The 22,240-nt window shown below is 31.9% G+C and overlaps 2 protein-coding genes across 6 annotated transcripts in view; one reads left to right on the forward strand and one right to left on the reverse strand.

Annotated features, from left to right (window-relative positions):
- LOC111630734 (leucine-rich repeat flightless-interacting protein 2-like) lies at positions 1 to 19,041 on the forward strand. 4 transcript variants are annotated; one of them, XM_023374884.1, is made up of 13 exons: positions 1 to 377; positions 6,143 to 6,288; positions 11,956 to 12,042; positions 12,126 to 12,197; positions 15,265 to 15,366; positions 15,451 to 15,621; positions 15,699 to 15,791; positions 15,860 to 16,028; positions 16,099 to 16,148; positions 17,722 to 17,842; positions 17,910 to 17,989; positions 18,055 to 18,159; positions 18,231 to 19,041. In XM_023374884.1, the coding sequence occupies exons 2-13, from the start codon at positions 6,202 to 6,204 to the stop codon at positions 18,336 to 18,338; spliced, it is 1,245 nt and encodes a 414-aa protein (XP_023230652.1). In that variant the 5' UTR covers positions 1 to 377; positions 6,143 to 6,201; the 3' UTR covers positions 18,339 to 19,041. The 4 variants fall into 4 exon arrangements, with proteins under 4 accessions (XP_023230652.1, XP_023230654.1, XP_023230655.1 ...); XM_023374886.1 differs by lacking the exons at positions 1 to 377; positions 6,143 to 6,288 and adding an exon at positions 8,863 to 9,389; XM_023374887.1 differs by lacking the exons at positions 1 to 377; positions 6,143 to 6,288 and adding an exon at positions 9,866 to 10,867.
- The window catches only part of LOC111630736 (glyoxal reductase-like), a 5,735-nt gene continuing 2,524 nt past the window's right edge, over positions 19,030 to 22,240 (reverse strand). For both annotated transcript variants that reach the window (XM_023374889.1, XM_023374888.1), the window contains 4 exons: positions 21,209 to 21,300; positions 19,427 to 19,537; positions 19,273 to 19,366; positions 19,030 to 19,209 (listed from right to left, as the gene is read on the reverse strand). In XM_023374889.1, the coding sequence (XP_023230657.1) occupies positions 19,064 to 19,209; positions 19,273 to 19,366; positions 19,427 to 19,537; positions 21,209 to 21,300 (443 nt within the window). In that variant the 3' untranslated portion in view covers positions 19,030 to 19,063. The remainder of the gene's footprint in view (positions 19,210 to 19,272; positions 19,367 to 19,426; positions 19,538 to 21,208; positions 21,301 to 22,240) is intronic.

A 22,240-nucleotide genomic window follows, 5' to 3' on the forward strand; every position in this document is an offset into this window, starting at 1 on the left:
AGTCGTATCTGGCAACTATAGGTTGGGAGATGAAATTATCGTCTGTCGGTTTTGTAAAATTATGTATTTTTTGGAAGATAAACGATGGATTATTGTTTATTATTCCTCGTCGTCAACATAAATGGAGAAATGTACGGTTTCCGATAGATTTCGTTAGCGTTAAGTTTAATGTCAGGGCCCCATTACCACAAATAGCAACCGGACATCGCCCCCACATCTGCTGACTTCTTCCCTTTTTAACTTCCAAGTTGTTGCGTTTTAAGAAACTCCCAACGTCTGCATCAAGACTCTTTTAACCAAATTACAACCTGATTTTATTCTTGTTCCATTTTATAACAACTTTTAACGTATACAAATGCATACAGACGACTTTAAAGGTAAGTTGTGCCTTTCTTATACAGTTTTTACCATTTAATTGCTTAATTTCTTGTTTTTCTATACATTTATTACTAATTTATTGTGTTTTTTATGTTTAATTAGCATTAAAACTGCATTATTTCCTACATAAGGTTTTATATTTGTGTGCTGTTTTATCATCAACCTAGTTTAGTGGCATTTTTAGACTGGTTTGATGCTTAATCCCTTTAGAATGTTTGTTTTTGTGTGTGGTGTTTGGAGTGCGGCAGGCCCTTACGTTTGCTCCAGCGACGGGCTTACTCGGAGGAAACTTGCCGCCGAGCCTTCGTTGGGCAAAAATCTGCTGCGGTTTCTACTTCTGTGCGGTTTCCTTTTCTATAAATTAACGTGTTTACCGAATACGTAGCCTTTCTTCGCCGTTTTGTAGCAGATGTCTTTTGGAGAATGAAGCCAACGGCATTGTTGAAATTGTGACGAATTTCCACTTTCTGAATACGAACGTAACAGTTTCTTTTAATTACTTTTGCGGCGGGTCGGATGAAGTCATCGTCTGTTCCTGACGAAACTTTTATATAGAACAAAACTCCTCAACGGTTGCTTTTGCAATTTTTATTTACTGGAGGCAAATATTTAAATTTATTTTGCTGTCGTTTTGTTTCTTCGTAAAGTTGCTTAAAAGTGTGGGAAATTTCCATTTTCTAGATGTGAAAATACGATCTTTCGTAATTATTTTTTGCAGCAGGCCGTGATCCGTTTGTTACTCCTAAAACTAATTTTTTAAGTCAAAATTGAATAATTTTGATGTTTAGATGTAAATGTTACGTTTCATGCAATTGGTTTTTAACAGATGTTTCCTGTAGGACATTACCTTAGAAAATTATTCTGTAAAGTGGGATTTTCTGTGCTCGTTTTTATAACGGATTTAATTTTCGTCCATAAGTATGCCATCGAGGCAAACTTTTTTCGGAAGAGAGTGCCGTCAATTCTTAACAAAACTGATTTACGACTGAAATGTTTGTTTCCGGACGTGAATGTGATGATTTTTTTCTCTCGAAACATATTTTCTTCAAAGAGGATCACATTTTATTGCATACAAAATTGTTCTATGTTATGACAGGTTATGTTTTCTGAACAAAGTAAAATTGGTGAAAAAGTGGTTACAAGAAAGAAAATATTCCTTTACTTGTAATATTTGTAACAATTTGTATACTGGAGTGAATGAAATTATTTTAAAAAAATAATATGATTATCTTTATTAAATCTTACAATAGATATTCTAACTAGAAACTTACCTTAATTCATGCACTTATTATTTTTGAAGATTATTGTTGCAATTTTACAAAACTGTTCTACATTGTTTATTTTTACTTTCCAGACAAACAACAAAAATATTTTCTAAGAAAATAGAAGTTTGACTTTTAAGTATTTTTATCTATCCCCAATTGTTGCAATTTATATATTTAAAGCAAATGGAAGTGCTAAGTTTTCTTAATATGTAAATTACTATCAAATACAGTTCTCTCTGGCTCCTAATTGAGTAACTTTGTAATAGTTATCCCACCTCGTGTCGTTCTCATGTTGTTTTCTGAAGTAGGTCGTCGTCACTTCTTTACAAAACACTTCTAGTCTGTGACAAATTTTTGTTTGCTCAGCAAAAACTGTTAACTGAAAAGAAAAGTTTCTACAGACGAAAAAGAAAGTCTAACTTTTAAACTTTTGTCTTTGATATTTGATAATTTTATATGTAAAAGTGGATCAAAGTAGTTTTTTTTCTTGTAATTATTCATATATTTAAGTACATTAGTTTTTGGGATTGTAATTAGATATTCTGTAGTATATAGTCCACTTCATTTCATTGCACCAAAGTCTAACTAATAGTATATTTGCGTACAGATGGTCCTAATAGTGACTGAATGTCAAAGGTTATTTCTCTTATTTATGTCAGCTAAATATTAACTTTATAATACAAAATTTGTAAATTTACTCTATTATAAGCTAATAATGTGATAAAATAAACAGAATATTTGTTAAATAATGACAAAGTTTTGTTTTAAATTATTTTCACTTTTTTATTTACGGCTTATAAATTACATCTTGTAAGATTAATTAATGTACAAATTACACAATTTATCTTCCATTAACTTACAATGCTACAAGAAGCACCTGTAGACTTGTCACTATAAATATAATTAACTGAATTTGTTTTTTTAAATACATATTCTTATAATTTAATACTTTAAACTGGAACACTAAGGCTATCCTCGAATTATTTTTTTCACAATTGCATCTTTACTTTGCATAAATCTTTATAACAAAGGAGATGTCTTTAATAAGAGGAGAAGCATTCTCAAACTGAAAAGTAACAATACAATGACCTGGTTATTGATGAATACCATTTGTTACTTTTCATTTCGAATGTTGACATTTATCTTCTCGCACAAAATATAATGTGAGAGAATTAATCACTCTGCCAAAAACTTTCAGATTTTGTGTCTCTGTATACTCTTAATACAATAAAATCCATTGATAATATTGTTTCTTAACTTGATTTATGAACAGGATTTGAGAGTTTAATTTACAAAATAGTTTTATAGAAAGCTTTACAAGTACTTTATTCTACTTTTTTCATTACTTTGCATCTATTATTGGTAAGGTTTCTTAAAATAGCTGCCCTTTCATTTCTATTGTCACATGAGCATTTTGCAAAGTAACCAATTACGCTTAGTTCCTTTAGTAAGAATTTATATAAAACTTAGTAAATTACATCAAAGTTTAATTTTTTTATAAATATTTATATTTATGCATTTCTGAAATGATAATTAAACTATAATAAAATTATTACTATAGTGAACAATGCACTATTTTCAGTGTTAAGTATTGTAATCAGTTAGGTGACTAGAATATGTTAAATAATGAATAAAATTTTAGAAAAATACTTCGTACAGGTAGATTCTATAATGAACTCATCCATACAACCACATTAGTCACATATTTCCGAAAATGTACAAAAATTAGCATCATCAGTCAATATAATGTGCATTGTCCAGCACTCTAGATTATTGAACTGTAAAATTTGTGCGTCATACCTAATTACTGGAAGAACCAGAATGCGAAAACCTTATTTTTTAACTATCAATCATGTATTTTTGTTATGAAGATTATAAAGTGGCTATTTGTTGCATAAGCAGTTACAAAATAGTCATTACTCATAATGATATTTGATAATTGAACAAGCATTTTGATCAATTATTGTTAATCAAAATGATTGTCAAATTTCGTAGAAACACTACCAAATCTTTTATAGGGGATTACATGTTATCATACCTAGAAGACGCGTCATTATCTAAGACATTGTGATCTGGAGGTCACGACCTGTAAATTGAAAAATACTTATTTAAGTGGTTTTTAAAACAAAATTCTATTATAAATTATAGAAAGTCAAAAGAACAAACTATTAAAAATTAAATATAAACAGCATCTTGCAAGACTTTATTACAAAGTTTACTATAGTCACTGCATTGATTATATGTTATTTTTGTCTTAGCAAATTGCACTTAAAATGACCTTTTGAGTGAATAGAAGCTAACAGTTGCTTGTAATTTGAGTTCTTTACAATATTTACTACTTTTATAGGTAAATTAACTCTAAATTTGAACAGATTCAGGCTCCAAAGATAGTATTTTTTACCTGTTAACTTTACATGCTGTTATACTATGGATAAATTCTTCTAAAGACCATTTTAATATGTTGAAACAGAGGACATATTTAACATATTTAACAATTTATTATTAAGTTACATAACTATTAATATAATAGATACAACAACCACCTCCTCAACTATTAAAGAAACAATTGCTTATTTTGTTCAAGGGTACAGATTTTCTACAAGGAAAGTATACAGTTTTAAAACAGTCAAAATTGTTAATTTAATAATAATATGAGTGTATATAGTCTCTGAATTTTACCTCAAATATAATAGTTAATCAAAATTAAGTAAATTTATTATTAATGAAAGGCATTTTTTGCCTCTAAATCCTGCTTGACGTAAACTTTATTCACATTTCTTTCTATCTTTCTGTCTCTTTTCAATAAATAATAATGAAAAAGTAAACATTAAATAAATTCATAATTACAATATAAACTTAATAATTAAATTTTCTTTAGATTGTGTAATAGTTTTTATCAGGATATTTGTACTAAAACTTTAACTATTTATAGCAAAAAAAAAGCATTTGATATTGTAGCGTTGACTTGCCAAAAAATGAAATTTTGTATCTTTTAATAGATGAAAGATTTTTCTAAATAGTTAAATGATTTTTTTTTACTAAAAATAACTTAATTGGGGAAAACTTTAAATAGAATTTATGCAAATTTATCAATTAGCCTTTAATTTTTTTAGGAGGTATATAAAGCAATAAAGGTTACAATTGTGATAGCCTTTCAATAAAATTATGTAGTACTGTATATATTTGTAGAAAGTATATTGTATTATGTAAATTTAATATTAAATAATAGTTTACCTAAATATAATCAATTATAATGACAAAAATCAATTATAAATTCTCATCTTAAGTGACATTTAGATAGCAATAATTAAATTTTGTATTGAGCACAATTTAAAATTTGAATCAGTATTCAAAACATTTTCTTGAACCTGGTATCTCTGAACTTTTTAATCGTTTTCCCCAGAAAATTGTCACTTATTCTGAGAACTTGTTCTTGTTGCATCCACAATTGCCATCAAATTATGTAGTAGTCTACATACAGTAAATTCATAAAATGTTTAATAATTTAAAGTAACATGTAAACTCCATTAACATGCAATTAAATGTATGAATGAGTTAAATAAAAGAAAGGGTCAATTTAATTTAATTTTTTTGTTTGATTAAAAATAATTGACATTTTAAGAACAATTGAATTCCAATTATGATGCTTCCTCTCTGCTTCCGCAAAAAGGATTTCCCTCTATTTTTTTTTTTTTATTTGGCCAAGTGCCACTTTTATATTTATAAAATGACAATAGTCAATAAAGAACACCAGATGCAATTACTAAATTTATTAGATAATGGTTTCAGTATTTTTATTGACATAGTTTAAAGATTAAATCTTAATTTTGTCATTCAGTATTAATTATTAATGAGTACTAATGTATATTATAAATTTGAATAATGTATGTAATTAATGTAATTAGTATTGTAAATAGTTTAATAAAAATTTGTTTCTTAAAAATCTAATTTTTTGTAGCTTAAAATAATAAGTTAATCTATAATTAATTGATACAGATATTTTAATTGTGTGTGCAAAACTTGAGCCTAGTTTCTATGTGCATTTTTATCATTACTGATTCATTGTGAAGATATGAGACTTGCTGATTATACCGAAATGTAAATACAAAACAATATAGTAATTACTTAAATGTATAATTCTTGTGTGGACACACAATACTATTATAGCATTCTTGTGGAAGCAACTCTCATGCAAGAAACTATTATAGCTTGTACTCCTAAGTAACCCTTGTAATGCATAGCTTTATACTACAAGATCATTCATTTTTATTACTTATAACTAAGGCTAGCACATCCAGGCAGTAAAAACTTATAAGATTTCTAGTGTTTACATGCCCTAGTCTTAGTTATAAGTAGTGAAAACTATATACAATTATTGGCTTCAGACTTACCTATTCTGTATTTGTCAGTTCTGTCCTCTGATGTTTTGTCACTATTAAGAAAAGCATACCTATTCATTAGGAAGCTATTAAGTTCTCAATGTTTTGATTTTTTTCCAGGACGGGAGAGGTTCATGTAAATTTTCAAGTTAGATTAATCTTCAATCTGGAACCTCGAAATGTCCACTCCGCCGAGCGGAAGACGCCGACCCATAACCAGACTCTATTCTGCCGAAGATGAAGCTCTGGATCAGATTGCTAGAGAGGTAAGTTTAACTTAATCATTGGAGACAAACCATAGTTTTTCCATATTTTACAAAGGATGCATTAGTTTTCTCATAGTTAAAACAGCATTCAAATATTTGACATTTAGTACATTTAATTCTTGTAATTCTATCAGCATAAGTTAGACTCTTGTTTGCAAATCATCATGTTTTTATCCATATAACTTTACATAAAAAATTGGTCATGTCACAAAATGAATTTTTTAAAATTATTGTGTACAGGTTTCTATGCACCTGGAAAATCAGGGATTTTCATTAGCGTTTGGAAAAAGTCATGGAAAGTTGGGAAATTTGTTAAAAATCGTCAAAAAGAAGGAAATGTCGGGGATTTGTTTCCTTGGTTGCCTGTTGATTTTGTTTGCTGACAGTATGGTTGACCAAGTGTAGCTATCTGCTGGCAGTAAGAAGTATTGTGATACAATACAAATTATGAAAAGAGGTGCAGAGTATTTTCAAGATCAAAAATTTCACCAAACATACACAAAATTTTCCCAAAATTATAGCACACAAAATATATTAGCATATAACAATATCAGTTGTTATTTTTAAATTTTAAAACTGCTATATTAATTATGCAGTTTGAGAGAAAACAGTTTAATAATTTTGATCACATAACAAAACAATTTCTGATTTCTGAAACTTTTTTTTCCCAGTTTATTAATATTTTATAAAGTTTGGAAAATTTATTAAGGGGTAAATTTAATAAATTACACTTTTGTACATGGATTATACAGATTATTTTAATAATAATTAATGGCTTGTTTCTTTTTTCAAAGCCACAAAGTTTTACAGTTATGAATTAATAACAGGATAAATTATATTTATTTAATAAAACATTTTAGTTTCATGTAGAGAAAACATGCCATAATTTTGTCTTTCTTATTTTATTTTTAATTTTACTAATTCATTGATTATAAAAAAATATATATAACTCTTAATTAGAAAAAATAACCAGTTAAAAAGTTGGAGAAGCAATAGTGTATGTACGTAGTAAGTCAAGTGATGTTTTATTTTGTTAATGTGCCATACTTGTAATGTGTAAGAGACTTGAGGGTCAGGGAAACTCATGGAATTTAAATCAAAAATTTGAGTATGAACCCTGAATATAACTAAAGAAAAATAGCAAATTTTTGACATCCTATAGTACTGGTTCTATTATTAATAGTTTGCAAAAATAATGAATTTAAACAAATACATAATGTAAAAATTAAACAATTTACTATTAAGCTGTCTGTTATAATTTTTTTTCTCATTAAATTCGTATTAAAATTCAATAAATAATGCAACTAATTAGTGCCTTAACTTGGATTTAATCCAGTATTTCTCGAGAATGATCAATTATCCAAGCACAATGAAGAACAATTTAAAATAGAACTGAAAAAAACGTGTGGTTATTTAAATTGACAATAAAGCAAACCTACGAATCCAAAAGTGTTTTGTCTACTACGGATTTTAAAGATGTATGTAGTGAGCCGTGGAAAACAAACAATTCTCTTGTTAAGTAATGCGAATGATGTCCATGAGAAGCCATTCTCTTTCTCTTTTGGATGTAGTCAACAAAATAGTTAGAATGATCTTACAAATTAATTTTTTTTTTCTTGTTGGGAGCGAAATAGAGGAGGAATTTTACATAGTATTTTGCATAGTATTTGGGAGTGGTGACATTTAACTTAATTTATTTTTCGTATGTGTGTTTAATAAAACTGCAACTGAATTTAGTGTACTAAACTAACTTTTACAATACATGTTTAAATCACTTTTCCTTCACATGCAAAACAATTTTTCCTCAAAAATATTTTCAGGAAGTAAAGTATTTACATCGAAAGTTTAAAGATAGGTATATTCTTTTAGCTTAAATATTTACAACAAGTTAATAAGCGAAACATTTTCCCATATGGCAAATTTCGACTACCACTTTTCTGCGCATATTACAAATTAAATTCCCATTCTCCGCAAGTGCAGAAAATGTGCATTTTGACATTGCGGGCAGAAGTCTTAATGTCAAGGAAAACAGCCAAAAAATCTAAATTTAGAATTCGAAAACTGGAAGTTTGCTGAAATCTGTCACCTTTCATCCTTCTCATATTGTGTACCGAGTAAAATAAAAAAAAGAAAAAAAAAAAGAACTTGTTTACTGTAGTGGAATTTACATAGAAAGAAAGACTAAGCCCAAAGTGTGAATCAGGTTCTGCTAGAGTGTTTTGAACTTAAGACAATCGCCAGAGTCGTTAGGAACAGTCGAATATTTTTATTTTTTTAAACCGCAAACTCGATTTAGAGGCATATAAATAGAAGTACTTTCATGTTTTCCTCCTCCAGCAGCATCCTCTGTTTACTCGTTGACGTTCGTCGCGAGTCACGTGACCGGTTCGGGAGCCGGTTTTTTGAAGATCACGCCACACTGGAGGGTATTTGAGCATTTTTTTTTCTCCACACCTTTACGCGTTCTCGAACGTTGTAGTGCCCTGTAATAAGCTTAAACTAAAGTCGAGGGAAGATAATAGATCCAAAATTAGAAGAGCATAATGGAGTTTTTTGAAACGGCGCCAAAGAAATACTAAAAAAAATCTCGCTCCGTTCTTTAATGCGGAAGCTGATTATTATAGTATGTAACGTACAGTACATTCGAGGTCGAAACCAAGAAACGACACTATTAAATCTTGCAGGAAGTGGCTCCTTCCTGTAATTCGATCGATCACATTCGGCTGTAACCGATGGAGCGTGAAAGGCTCCATTGTAATTAAACTATTCCCGCATATAACGCTCGGCTCCTATTAATTTTAAAGTTATAAAAAAAAAAACGTGTCTAGAACTTACCTCGCACCCTTCACCTCTCTTATACACTTATGCAATGGTTACAAGCTATCACCTTCGTCGCCAACGTGTTAACGATTCACACAAATTTAAAAACTACCCAAGGACAAATTCCGTTTACTTATCCAACGTAAACATGAGGGAGGTTAATTTACACCCTCAACAGACTGTTAAGAAACAATCGAAAACGTCTCGTAACTCATTGTTTCTGCCACTTCGCCATCATGGAAAAGATCCTACCCGCCTTGTTCTTCATCCGGAGATTCAAGGTTTGAATTTTTAAAATATTGATATATAATGCGCATCCCACGCTTTCAAAACGGTACAAAGCGTGCCCCCAGTTTGCGACTCGTAACTTGTTTATGCCCAGTTTTTTCTGCGTGTCTGGTAATTAATGCGTTGTTTGCGTGTCTCGGCCATTCGACTCCACCCTCGATTAGTCGTTATCGCTAATGCTGAATAATTTTATTGCAGTTTTGTGTACCGTAGCAAGCTGTACACTCGTGTAAACCTTACACTTTACTGTGGCCTAATTAACGTCGTTATAGTTAAAATTTTGACCCGCTAAACTGTCACCAACACATGGAAATGTGAAATTAGTGAATAATTCACACACAAAGATACAGTTTGTAATCCGCAATCTCGTTTCACATTTCCAGCACAATTGTGCGATTTTAAATAAGTAATTCTCTGTTAATACTTAGACACAGCTGTACTATAATAACGTTTCTATAAGCAATTTTGTAGAAGTATTCCTTCTCATTTTGTACATGTATTATGAACTATTATAGGCTTTTCTTCTTACCTTATGGATTGTAGAGTTATTAGGATACATTTTGACTTCTTAATCCCTATTTTCTGACTTATAATGAACTTTTTAGCCTACTGATCATCATAATGTAGTGGTACTGTGTTTATATACCATTAAATTTGCTATTATGGCCGGATTCTTATAGCGTATTTTCTGCTGTTTCGCACATCATAACACAGTTTTTCACACGATAAGACTACTAATCATCATCATATACTTTCTAGCGTATTGTCCACTGTCACGACACATAACAGAACCTACAAAACTCCACGTAACCTAGATTTAATGGCGTGGTCTGTGCTACACCAGTTAGCACGTTATATATTTTTTGCTCTTTTTTCCCACACGCTAGATTTATCGAACTGTATCGCGCATTCTGTACAATTTAGGACCAAAATGCAGCAAGTAAACATTGCCTTCATCCTTATCCTACATACTTACTGGCCTACAGAACTTGGATCTTTTCTCACACACGATTTTAAGACTCACTTCCTGTATAGGAACGTTATCCAGAGAGATAAGTCTTCGTTGTCGATAACATCTTATCTTACATACAATAACAAGTTAGAAACAGAACAATCGAGGAAGACCTTCCCCCTTTTTTTTTCCTCCTAAATATTCACTGACTACACAATTCCTGAGCGATGTCTAAGCTTTCTATATATACAATCCTTCTAACGTTTCAGTAGCATTATGACAGCTTTAAAACTCTGATTCGGACGCGTACAGGCCGAAATTTGTAGAGTTTTTTTGCTCTCTATTCTAGTTTTATATCCCCACTGCGCTCCGTTCTAGTAACTAGCTAAAGATCGAGACTTGGCGCCCTTCCGTCTGCTCTTCTTCACTCTACATTGTCATTTGGAATCAATAGTATAGAAGAGGAAGTGTAGAGAGGACGAACAAAGTAGCTGTTAAGCTATGAGGGATCTGGACGAGGTAATTTTCTTATCACCACTCCGTTTTTATTCTGTTTATCGCCTTACTTATCTCTTCGACCGATGCTTATCATCATAAAATATATACAGTTTTATAGTTTCTGATTCGGATAGTGTTACGGACGGTTCTCAACAGAAGTTAAGCTATATCATAAATTTAAACTTCGTTAGTGCGGCGTTACTTCCGTAACTAAGGAACATTTTTGGGTTATTGCCAAGCGTAAAAACAAAGATGTTAAGTTCGCGAATTTTTATTAACATAATAGCATCTTTGTGTTTCCGACCCTCCCTCCATAACGCGTTTATGATTCTCCTCACGTTCGACACTCCTTTAAACTTTATCCTTCGTCCCACTTACCCTTTCTTACCTGTGCTGCTACAGTAACAATCGTAGCACACGCTCACATAGAGGAGACTTCTTTTTATCCTTTTCTTCCATTAAAAAAAACCCCATAAAATCCAAGCTTGGGAAGTCGTGCACGTGATGCGGGGTGGGTATTTAAATTCGTGTTTTTTTAACACCCCCGTTTTATATACGTTATCAGCGATCTTTGTACCTAATATGTTTGATCACGCAGACGATTTACTTCGATAATTTTGTTAAAACTTTATCGAGGATTGATCCAGAATCGAACGTAGATCGACACACGTCATTCCTATAAACAGGTGGCTTGGTGGGTGAGGTTTTTACTTCTACACACCTCCAGTTTTCGCAAAGTTGTTGCATCATTAGAATGGAAGGTGATCGGGGGTCGGACTGGACGTTTCAACAGTTTTTTACATCAGCTTTTGATTATGTAAGTAACGAGTTTGGTAATAGTTTCTATCGTTACTCAACTTCTGATCTACATTAATTGCGATTTTGTGATTAAGGACGAGTTGGAAAGGTAATTTTTAAAACATTTCCCTTAATAACCACTGCAATTTGATAGTCACCATAAGCTTTTTTTTCTGAGCCTGTAAACTGGTTTGGACCTTTCCTGTTTGTTCGGATAAAAAAAAAAATCAGTAATCAGTTCCTTCTAGGGGAAGCATCTTTTGTAAGGTGTATTTTATAAATGTAATTTATCTAATTGAGTTATCTTCCAGGCGGAGGCCCGGTTGGCTGCCAGGAGGTTGGCTAGAGCCGAGGCTCGGGAAATTCGGATGAAAGAGCTGGAAAAGCAGCAGAAGGAGGTAAGTCTAGTCGTTTTTGTTGCTTTTCTCCATTATCGTTTAAGTATTTTAGATGAATATAAACTAAAACTCCCACTTTATAGGCTGATGAGCAGAGCGATCGTCATTATGAGTTACTTAGCGACTCTAGCAGAAACATTAAAGGAGGGAGAGAGGTATGTTTTTGTTTATGCAATTCCTCTTTAATTATCTGTCCTATAAAACCTTCGGACTGTAAACAAGTTAGAAATAACTTGTCATTATGGCAAAACATGGCTTTCTAGATAACTTGTGTACTTTTAATTCTGACAATTTTAACATCAAAAAATATGATTTTGATGTCAATGTATCGTTTCGACATTACAGATTACTTGCATCAAGAAATTATACTGCTAGTTAGATTTTAAAGTTGAAACATAACATGGCTTTGAATTGCAATGTCATATTTGTTAACCAATACAGGTACATGACACAATGTTTAACCTCTGTTATCCATTATATGCAATTTCTTTTGGAAGTTTCATCATTAAACTTAACTTTATTAATACTTGTTTAATATTAAGAAATTAAATATTTTACTTCATTCTCATTTGCTTTTTCTTTTTGTCTGATGTATTAAAATTTTTCTGATTGCGTGTTGAATGCTAGCTCGAAATGGCTTTCCTCTCAGTTTTTGAAGGAATGTTCATTGACTTTGAAGCCTTTTCTACAAAGGTAAATTGTAAAGCTTATGCAGAAAATTATTTTAATTTAAAAAATATAAAAATAGGTTTGGCATTTTAACATTCCTAAGTTATATTTTAGTTTGATAAATTTTGTTCTAACTTCATGAATAATTTTCAGTATTTTAGATTGCAAAGATAATTGAATAAAAAAAAGTTCACTCTCTCTTTTTTTTTAATATTAGTAAGTAAAGCTTTAAATATCTGCTTTTATATTTAGATTCCAACCTTTAAGAGATTGTTCAGACTTAATGAATGAATGTTAATGAACAGAATTTGTTAGTTTAAATAATAGGAACTTGCATTAATTCTTATTTTTATGTAGAAAAGGTTTAATACTTTTACACAAACTTTGTAAAAGCTTATGTTTTGCAGTCTTGGTAAGATTGCATTATGATGGCATTCATAAAGTAACATCAAATTTTCAAGCACTAATTATGCTGATGTTACGTACAAACAAAAAAATGATTTAAAATGCAAGTGATGAGTTTAATATAAAATTATGTATGTTTATTTAACTGATATATCAGTTTAATGTGTGTGGTGTGTGTGTGTAAAAAATTTTCTAAATTCCTGAAAAGTTTGAGGATTAATGTTCAAAGAACCACAAAATAGAGTACAGTAGATCTTAGTCCTCTTTCACATAAATCAGCATCATGTAGCATTATAATGTGATGTGTTTATTCCAATTAATTTATACTAGTTATTTTTAATCTAATACTAATGTATACAATCTAAATCTAATCTATACTAATTGTTAATGTTATTGTGCACCAAGCAATCAATCTAAGAAATTTTATTTTTGTATTTACCCTTTTGAACATTTGATAGCTTTGTAGTAGGATTACATATTCAATGGATTGGTGTAGAGAAAATTTCTGAATACCTAAAAATAAACAAATCAGTGTTTCTGTCAGAATGATTTTAACAAGTTGCCTTAAAATAAGATTTGATTTATATCAATAACTTGTCTAAAATGTAATCAATGTAGAATATTATGAATACAAAAGAATCTCATTTTAACAAATTGCTCAGGCTGCCAAAAATTATCCGTTGTTACAAGAGTCCGTTATATCGCATATCGCATATAACTGATTTCCTGCATATCCAAGAAAATATCCATTATTCAAAAAAAATTTGTTTTTTAACCCCTATATATAAGAAAGACTAGTACTTGAAATTATTCAGTCTCTTGAGATCTCTATTCTTTATCCCATAGAAACACACATGTTTGTAACATACATTCATATTATGCCATATGTGTGTATGATAAAGCTGACGGAAACTGTACATACTGTAAGCCGGAAAGGAGGAAAATTACATACGCTAATTAGGACTTTTTGCTTGACTTCATGATTTGTTAAAAAAAACTCATCTATCTTGGTTTCTTTCAATGTCACTTTTCTGTCTATTAAATACAACACCACTTGAATTAGTACTGCCTGTTCATTTATGTTGAACTCATCAGGAAGGTCTTCACAACTTGGAAATACTCAATGGCCTCACTAAATTTCAGCATACACTTGGACCAGCAACAGTGTTCACTAGGTGACTACTACTCAATTGTATCAGCTGGCTGACTTTCTTTGTACAATTCTTTGATTGTACATATTTCAAATATAACATGTACATCATCAAACTCTACAAATTTCCAGAAATATCCAAATATTAACTAAACATTGAAAAAATGCAAAGTTTACAACATATTTGGGGTAGAAAAAAATCCATTATTCCAAGTAACAGATCCACTAAAAGGAAGTAAAATTAATTGATTTGGCAGGACCTAGGAAAAAACTTATTTTGAGGAATCTGTTGTTCTGTGATCCACTAGAGCTGCCGCAAACTACAGGAAGTGGGAGCTAACGTACACTTGATCATGCTCCCAAGCCCCGCCTTTTTTCCCTATGAGGCTATGAGCCATTTTTGCTAGGTAAGCTACGTGGGAATGAAGCAGCTGCAAACTACACAATGTTTTCTCACATAACGTAGTCCACATGACGTGGATTCCACAGCTGTGGATTGGCTATAAAACAAAGATTTTATTATAACCTATACTTGTAATCAGTCAGTTTTCATTCTAAAGTTTGAAACAGCATGCCTACTTTCGACTAGTTAAGCCTAGTTAGACTTAACTAATCAAAAACTTTTTATATATAACTACTTATATACAACGTTTATACTATTTTCTTTTCAATACTAAATGTATTAATCATGTAATTTACATACATTGATAAAATTCTATTTCTTTTTCGACATGTGACATGTTCATATAGTCATCCATCTTCCCCGCTCTCTCTTGCTAGCGTGACTGCTCTAGCTGTTGAATTCTGTGAACAGTGAGCATATTCTCTATTGTTGTGCTAGCAAAGGAAAAACCATGCAGTCAAGAAGAAAGGGACAGAGCCTTTGATGTCATAGGTTGTGCTAGTGCACATTTGCTAGCATTTTGGTCTTGCAAACTAACACTTTGGGGTGGCTCTTAAAAAAGAGATTCTATTGTAATTTCAATTCTTGTGTTTAGATGGGCCGGTCATCGTCTATAGTTTCCGGAACCTCATCGTATAGCAGTTCACGCAGAAGTAGTGAAGATTTAACAGACAGCATAGATGGGAGGGATATAAAGGTAATTTTATCAGTTATTATTCTCTTGGAAATACTTCATTGATTTTGGGAAAATATGTGTAACAGATTTAAAATTTGAATTTAGTATCATTTGAATGATCTAGAAGACAAATATCGTAGGGCCATGATCAACAATGCTCAGTTGGATAATGAAAAATCCTCTCTTTTGTTTAATGTTGATACGTTGAAAGACGAAGTAGAGGAAATGGAAGAAAATTTAATTCAGCTGCAGCGAGATCATCGAACAAAGTTGAAAGTAAGTTTGACCACCGAATTTCCATGCTCACATTGCTAGTGAAACATTCTTTTTTAAACAAACTGTTCTTCATACAGGATTTTGATCATTTAAATAGAGATTTTAAAAGGATAAGAGAAGAAAATGAATTATTAAAAGAAAATGTCAAACTAAGAGATGATCTGATAAAGGTTTGTCCAAATCTGTTCTCTGCATTTTCATTTTCCTATAAATTTATGGCAAAAATATTTTGATTCAGGAACACGGTTTACTGATGGTTGGTGATGAAGCAGAAATGGTTAACGGTGAAGCAAATGGTATAAGTCCCCGAAGCACACCTGAAAAAGTTGTCGTAAAACCGGGAAGGGCCTCTCTGGTGTCACAAGAAGCAGCGGATATTTTAGAACAGGCTGGAGAGGGCACTCTCGGTAAGATTTACGATGTAGAATTAATTTCGTGATGTGTTCATTGTAGATATAATTATTATCATTATTCCAGATTACAGATTAAAGAAATTTGCTGAAGAAAAACAGGATTTACTTGATGCAGTGAGATTTTTATTTTTAATTGTTAAAATGCATTATCTTTTCATAAAGCAATGCATTTTAAATAAAAGATGATTCTAGTTTTATCAAAATCTAATTGGATTGTTCCTAGCACATTTCCAATATTTAGAATGGAGAATCTAAATACTGCAGTTTGTCATTTATCTCTTTCTAATTCTGCTTTTCCTCAATGTAAATCAATTCTTTTTTTTTGCCTTTTTCAATTTTTCTCCTTGAACTCACTTTTCTAGATCCAGTGGGTTTATGAAATTCTTTGGCATCCTGTCCATCTTCTGCCGTTAATATTTTTATGTTTACTCATGAGAAACTTTGATGTGTCATCAAACACATCCTTCAGATTGCTAACCAACTTCTGACTGCTATTTCAGACTTTGACTGTCTAAATATTTTTAGACAGTAAAAAGTAAATGTTTTTATAGGATCATCTCTTATTAGAAATACACTAGATGGACAAAAGTATTGAGACACTCTTGTACAGAAGGAAGTATTATTTGTTTGTACTTAGTTGGCCCATCTTTGGCCCTTAATTACTATTGCAACCTTACAGAGGCATGTTTTCTACCGAGTTTCAGTAAATATTGACAGGAATGTTTCTCTATCCTTCTTGCAAAGCAGCTGTGAGTGCAGCTTTTAAAGAAGGTTATGTCCAATAAGATCAGCTCATCCCAAAGATGTTCAGGTAGGGACTCTGAGCAACCAGTCCAAATGTTGAACCTTCTATTCTTGAAACAATGCCTGAATAAAGTGTGCACTGTGCTCAGTTGTGCTGAAACACACAGGAATCTGTACCAAAGTACTGCCTGTGATGACAATTGTCCAGAATGTCTTGGTAAACATTTACATTCATGGTGGTATGTACCAGAACCGAAGGACCCAATCTGTGCCAGCAAAAACAGCCTCAAACCATTTGTAATCCTGCACCACATTGTACTGTTCTCCATGCAAACACCAACCCCCAGCTCTGTCATCTCGCTGATAAAGTGTGTAGTGTGATTCGTTACTCCACGATTTTTTTTCCAGTCTGTGGTCCAGGAACATCATCTTTTACACCATTGAGCTGCCAGCTTGCATTGGATCGTGAGATTTGGGCCTTGTTCGCAGCACATCTGCCATGACAATTGCAGCTGTATGATTCCCACCAAACAGTTTTGTCACTGATTGCTAGACATACACTTGATAAAAGTTCTTTGACAATACTGGCAGTGACTGACAAGCACTTTTTCTTCAATTCACGCCAATGCTCTCCTCCCGTGGTCAGTGAGTTTGAAACTATCTACTTAGTTTGCAGGTCGAGTTTCATTTCATTGGTGAGTAATGTCTGCTATGGATTTATCATCATTTACAGCAAACTAAAACAGTTGTAATGTATTGAGAGCCTTTGTATTTTTAGATTGAATCTGATTCCAGGCTTTTTTTCTTCTGGAATTTTCGAATTATTACTCAAGTGCAAAATGACTACCTTTCTTGTATTACTGCAGCTGCAATAATCAGATTTTGGTAAAACCAGAATCTCTTCTGTGCAAATACTGTAATTCATTTATTGTCTGGTATTCAGATCTACAGGTTGCGACTGGAACTAGAAGAAGAAAGGCAGAAAACTGCAAAGATGGAAGCAGTATCGCTTATTCACGGACCACAGGTTAATGGACCCGAGATGAGAATTTTAGAAGTACAAAGTGAGATATTTCAAATATCTTTAAAATTTGATCTTGATTTTCAAATTAAAGATTTGTTTTCTCATAGGAGAAGCCAACAAAGTAATAGGTGAATATAAATTTAAATTGAAAAAAGCAGAGCAAGATGTTACAACTCTTCAAAGTACTGTAAGTATCCAATATTGTCAATTTGAGTTAATTATATTTTTAACATTTTTATAAATTTCTCTCAGGTAACTAGGTTAGAAAATCAAGTAACCAGGTATAAAACTTCGACAGAAAATGCAGAAATTGTAGAAGATGAACTAAAGGCTGAAAAGCGTAAAGTTTTAAGAGAGGTGAGATAAGTTTTGCATAAATCTCAATCTCCATTTCATCAGAAAATTTACAGAAATGTTTGTTTTAACAGTTACGTGAAGCACAAACCAGGATCGAAGAACTAGAAACTGCAAATGCTCATCTGCAGAAGAGGATAGACAAATTGAAGACTGCAAGGAATGCTCTGATCAAAAGCTAATGCAACTCAGGGTACATGTGGCAATTCGTAAATGTTTGCAAGGTCGCTGGTGGCGAGCAATATTGTTAATCTGTTTCGCGGAAACAGCACGTGGTGCTAATGTATGCAACACAGTCATTAGCTTTTTGAACGGTTAAATACCGAAGTGCAAGTTTTGTTATAATCTGATGACATTGCTGCTTTTAACTTTCCTTCCAGATTTCCATAGAAGAATGTGATTTTGTTATATTACCACATATACGACGTGCCATTTATTTCTTCCATGAGTTAGGAAGGGCTTCCATAGAGCTTAGAAGAATAATGAAGTTTTTGTTGTGATTTTTTTTTTTCCTCAAAGAATTTGCTCTGTAGACCAGAGATTGTTTGGAAGCCTTTTTTTAGGTTTTCATTAGTTTTATTATTTAAAATTTTGCAAAAACAAAAAGAATTAAACAGCTCCGGGCTGTTACATTGGACAACTAATCTTGTTTAGGCTCATGTAATTCTACAGAAACCAATGGACAATTTAATTTATTATTTCCGAGAGACAATCTTCACCTAGCGTGCCTGTGTCTGCATTCAGGCCTCAAAATTTTATAATTAATGTATTTCCTACTGTTTGCAAAGATGTTCCTGTCATTTGTAAAAGACAAGGAATAAAAAAGAATTATGAGATCAACTAGTATTTCTCTACAAATAAACAATTTCTTTTTTCTTCATCACAGATATTTTTCAGATTTATAAAACTACAAAATAAGTTTTGGATCCCAACAATAGTGACAATCTCTGTCTAGATCATCTAACCGCTTCATATCGTTGTCACTTAATGAAAAATCAAATATATTTGCATTCTCTTCCAACCGGTCAACTCTGGAAGTCTTTGGAATGATACCTAAATAAAATGGCAGTTTAATAATCCTGAAAATTGTAACATAAAGAAGAAAAAACTCATTACTTATACTGTGTTGTATTGCCCATCTTAGCAGTACTTGGCTTGGTGACTTGGAGAGGTATTTTGCTATATCTTGTACCTCTTCATTGGACATCAGCTAAAAGTAAGAAAAAATTTACATAATTTGCCAAGAACAGTCTCGACAAAGATGACTAACCTCCACACATCCGGCAGAAGCCCCCAATGAAGAATATGCCTGGACATGAATGTCATGCTGGTTACAGAACTTTCTCAATTCTTTCTGGCACAAGAATGGGTGAATTTCAACCTGAAACAACAATATAGTCTTACACAATATACACACACACTATATATATATATATATATATATACACACATGGTGTCAGTTAAACATTTCAGAACTTCTAAAAGGGGTAGGGTGCATCCCGATGACTTGGAATCATATAGCAATGTGAGGTCGGAAATGCTTTCCTAACACGGTAGATGGTGTTGCGCAAAAGTTCCGAGCGTTCTTGCAGGGAATCATCATTTCACACAAGGATGCAGAGTTAGCTGATATCCATTTGGTGTACGGGCCTGCAGATTGTAATGAGCCATCTGCACCGCACTTGTACGCAGAAAGATATCCGATGAGGCATATTCCCTGCCATAATTTCTTTGCAAGCCTGCACCAGAGGTTAGCTGTTTCTGTGTACATCACTGCTTCAGGAAAGCATTTCCAACCCTGCATTGCTATATGATTCAGAGTCGTCGGGATGCACCCTACCCCTCTTAGAAGTTCGGAAACGTTTAACTGAGACACCCTGTGTATATAATCTTTTGAACCTCGTTTATATGTTTCGATTATATGTTCATTGCAAATGTATGTTATATTTTCTGTATGGTTCTTTCTCCATTATAAAAACATTTTAGCTAGCATTTCCTGTGTGCTATATTAAAATTTTTACATATTAAAATGAAATGATTTAAAAAAAAAAGAAAAAGTATATATTCACTTCAGGCCAGTCCACACGCAGCAAATCATCAGCAGCTACAAAATAAAGCAAATAATATGTAAGATGATACTCTTTCTGACAGATGTTCCCATTTAACAAATCACGTTGCCAGTTGAAACAAACATGCTGAAAATTTTCACTTTAAGAGGAAAAAGGGGAGCAATAAAATTCTACATATCTTTATTCTATAGCTTTTGCACTTCAATTTCACCTTTCCAGAAAAGTTAGTACAACTAAAAAGTGTGCGATCTAGCTACTTCAGCCCCTTGTTCAGAAAACAAAAATATATATACTCTGATCAATTAGTCTGGCTCATTCAGAAAAACAAAGTACTTATTTAGAGCGGATTTTAATATTATTGATTCATTCCTTTGTTACCCTAAAGGAATGAATCAAAAATAATCAAATTCAATTAGGTCAAAATAACTTAACTACTAAACACAAATACTACATATTTAATAAATTAAATTGTTGCATTTTGTTTTTAAAATAAATGAATTATAATGAAATACAAAAACATTAAAAAAAATTAATAAATATAAAATACTAAATTAAATTTTAAAATGCTGGAGTCGGAGTTGACACATTTTTCCTGACTCCGACTCCACAGTCCTGGTTAGAATGAAGAATTATTCTAAAAGTTAGCTTTCATGACTGGTATGTGACGTGTCCATTGAAAGAAACAAACAAATTTCACACTGTTAAGAATGTATGATAAATATACATTTGAACATATAGTAAATCTATGTTTTACTTTTTGTATATTTATTTTAAACATAAAGATTTACTAAGAATTCAGTTGTATAGTATTTAATAAATCCCCTGAGAGGGGGCTGCCATAGGTATGCCCTGTTTTTGTAACAGTATTTTGTGCACACTACACTGTTGTTATTATTACATTCAGTCTAAAAGTGAATCAAAGTAGTTCAGTCATATAAACGAGGTTCAACTGCAAGTATTATTTTATGTATTAATTGAATTACCTGTAGAACAGCAGGTGGAATGGAACAGTAGCTTAACAATTCTTCAAGATGAGCAATAGTATAGTTTGAAACACCAATAGCTTTAATTTTACCTTGAGTGAAAAGAGATAGAAGATTAACATAACTAAAGAGTAAGGCAATTTTTTTTTTTCCATTATTACTTAGGAAGATAGAACTTGCATCAGACAAAAATTAGTCCAATCCCATTCTAGATAATGTGATTTTACCATTGCAAACCTACATGTAGTCTTAATTCATGCATCATAACTTATAAGCACTAATAATTTGTAGACTATATATTATCACAGAACACAAACAAATAACAATAAAATTTCAAGAATGGTATGCTAGAAGTGTGTGTGTGTGAAATCCATTCTTATCTAATTCTATAAAAAATTTAAAGTATCCAAACAGGTTTCGTGTACACTTGTGACTTTTTGTGAAAACCCCTAAGATTATAATTCCAAAACAATATAGTAAATACACAATAATATATCTTAAAACAGATACAATAATGCAGTTGTGTACTGTCATAAATATTGCTTCTAAAGCCTCTCTCTTGTTACTGGGATCAATGGCAGCTTTATTCTTGTTGTCAACAGTTTTCTAATTGTATGATAAGTCGGTTTTTAAAATTAGAAATTTGGTAATCAATACAAGATTTATACTTGCATTATACTTGAGAAATAAAGCAAAAAGATCCAGCTTGTATTGTACCTGGGGTAAGGGTGCAACTATGCAGATGCAAGCGGGCGAATTTTCCAAGCGAGTGAGAATACATAGCGAGAAAAGGCAAGACGCGATAAATATCAAACGCTGTCAGATATGTGCGAGAACCAGAAATTTGCTCTCGCCAGCAAGATTTCTTTCTTTTCCCTTGTGCTTGTTTTCCTTTATGAGAACTATATTGCTCGCAACCTCTCGCTCACTACTAAATTCGCGTCTGCATAGTCGCACCGTAAATGCTAAGCCATAAATTTTCTATTCAATAAAGAATACACCATAAATATCAAGTACACAAAACCATTGTAA

Source organism: Centruroides sculpturatus, unplaced genomic scaffold (assembly GCF_000671375.1).
Source record: "Centruroides sculpturatus isolate CEXI.00-Female unplaced genomic scaffold, Cexi_2.0 scaffold444, whole genome shotgun sequence".
Classification (NCBI taxonomy): domain Eukaryota; kingdom Metazoa; phylum Arthropoda; class Arachnida; order Scorpiones; family Buthidae; genus Centruroides; species Centruroides sculpturatus.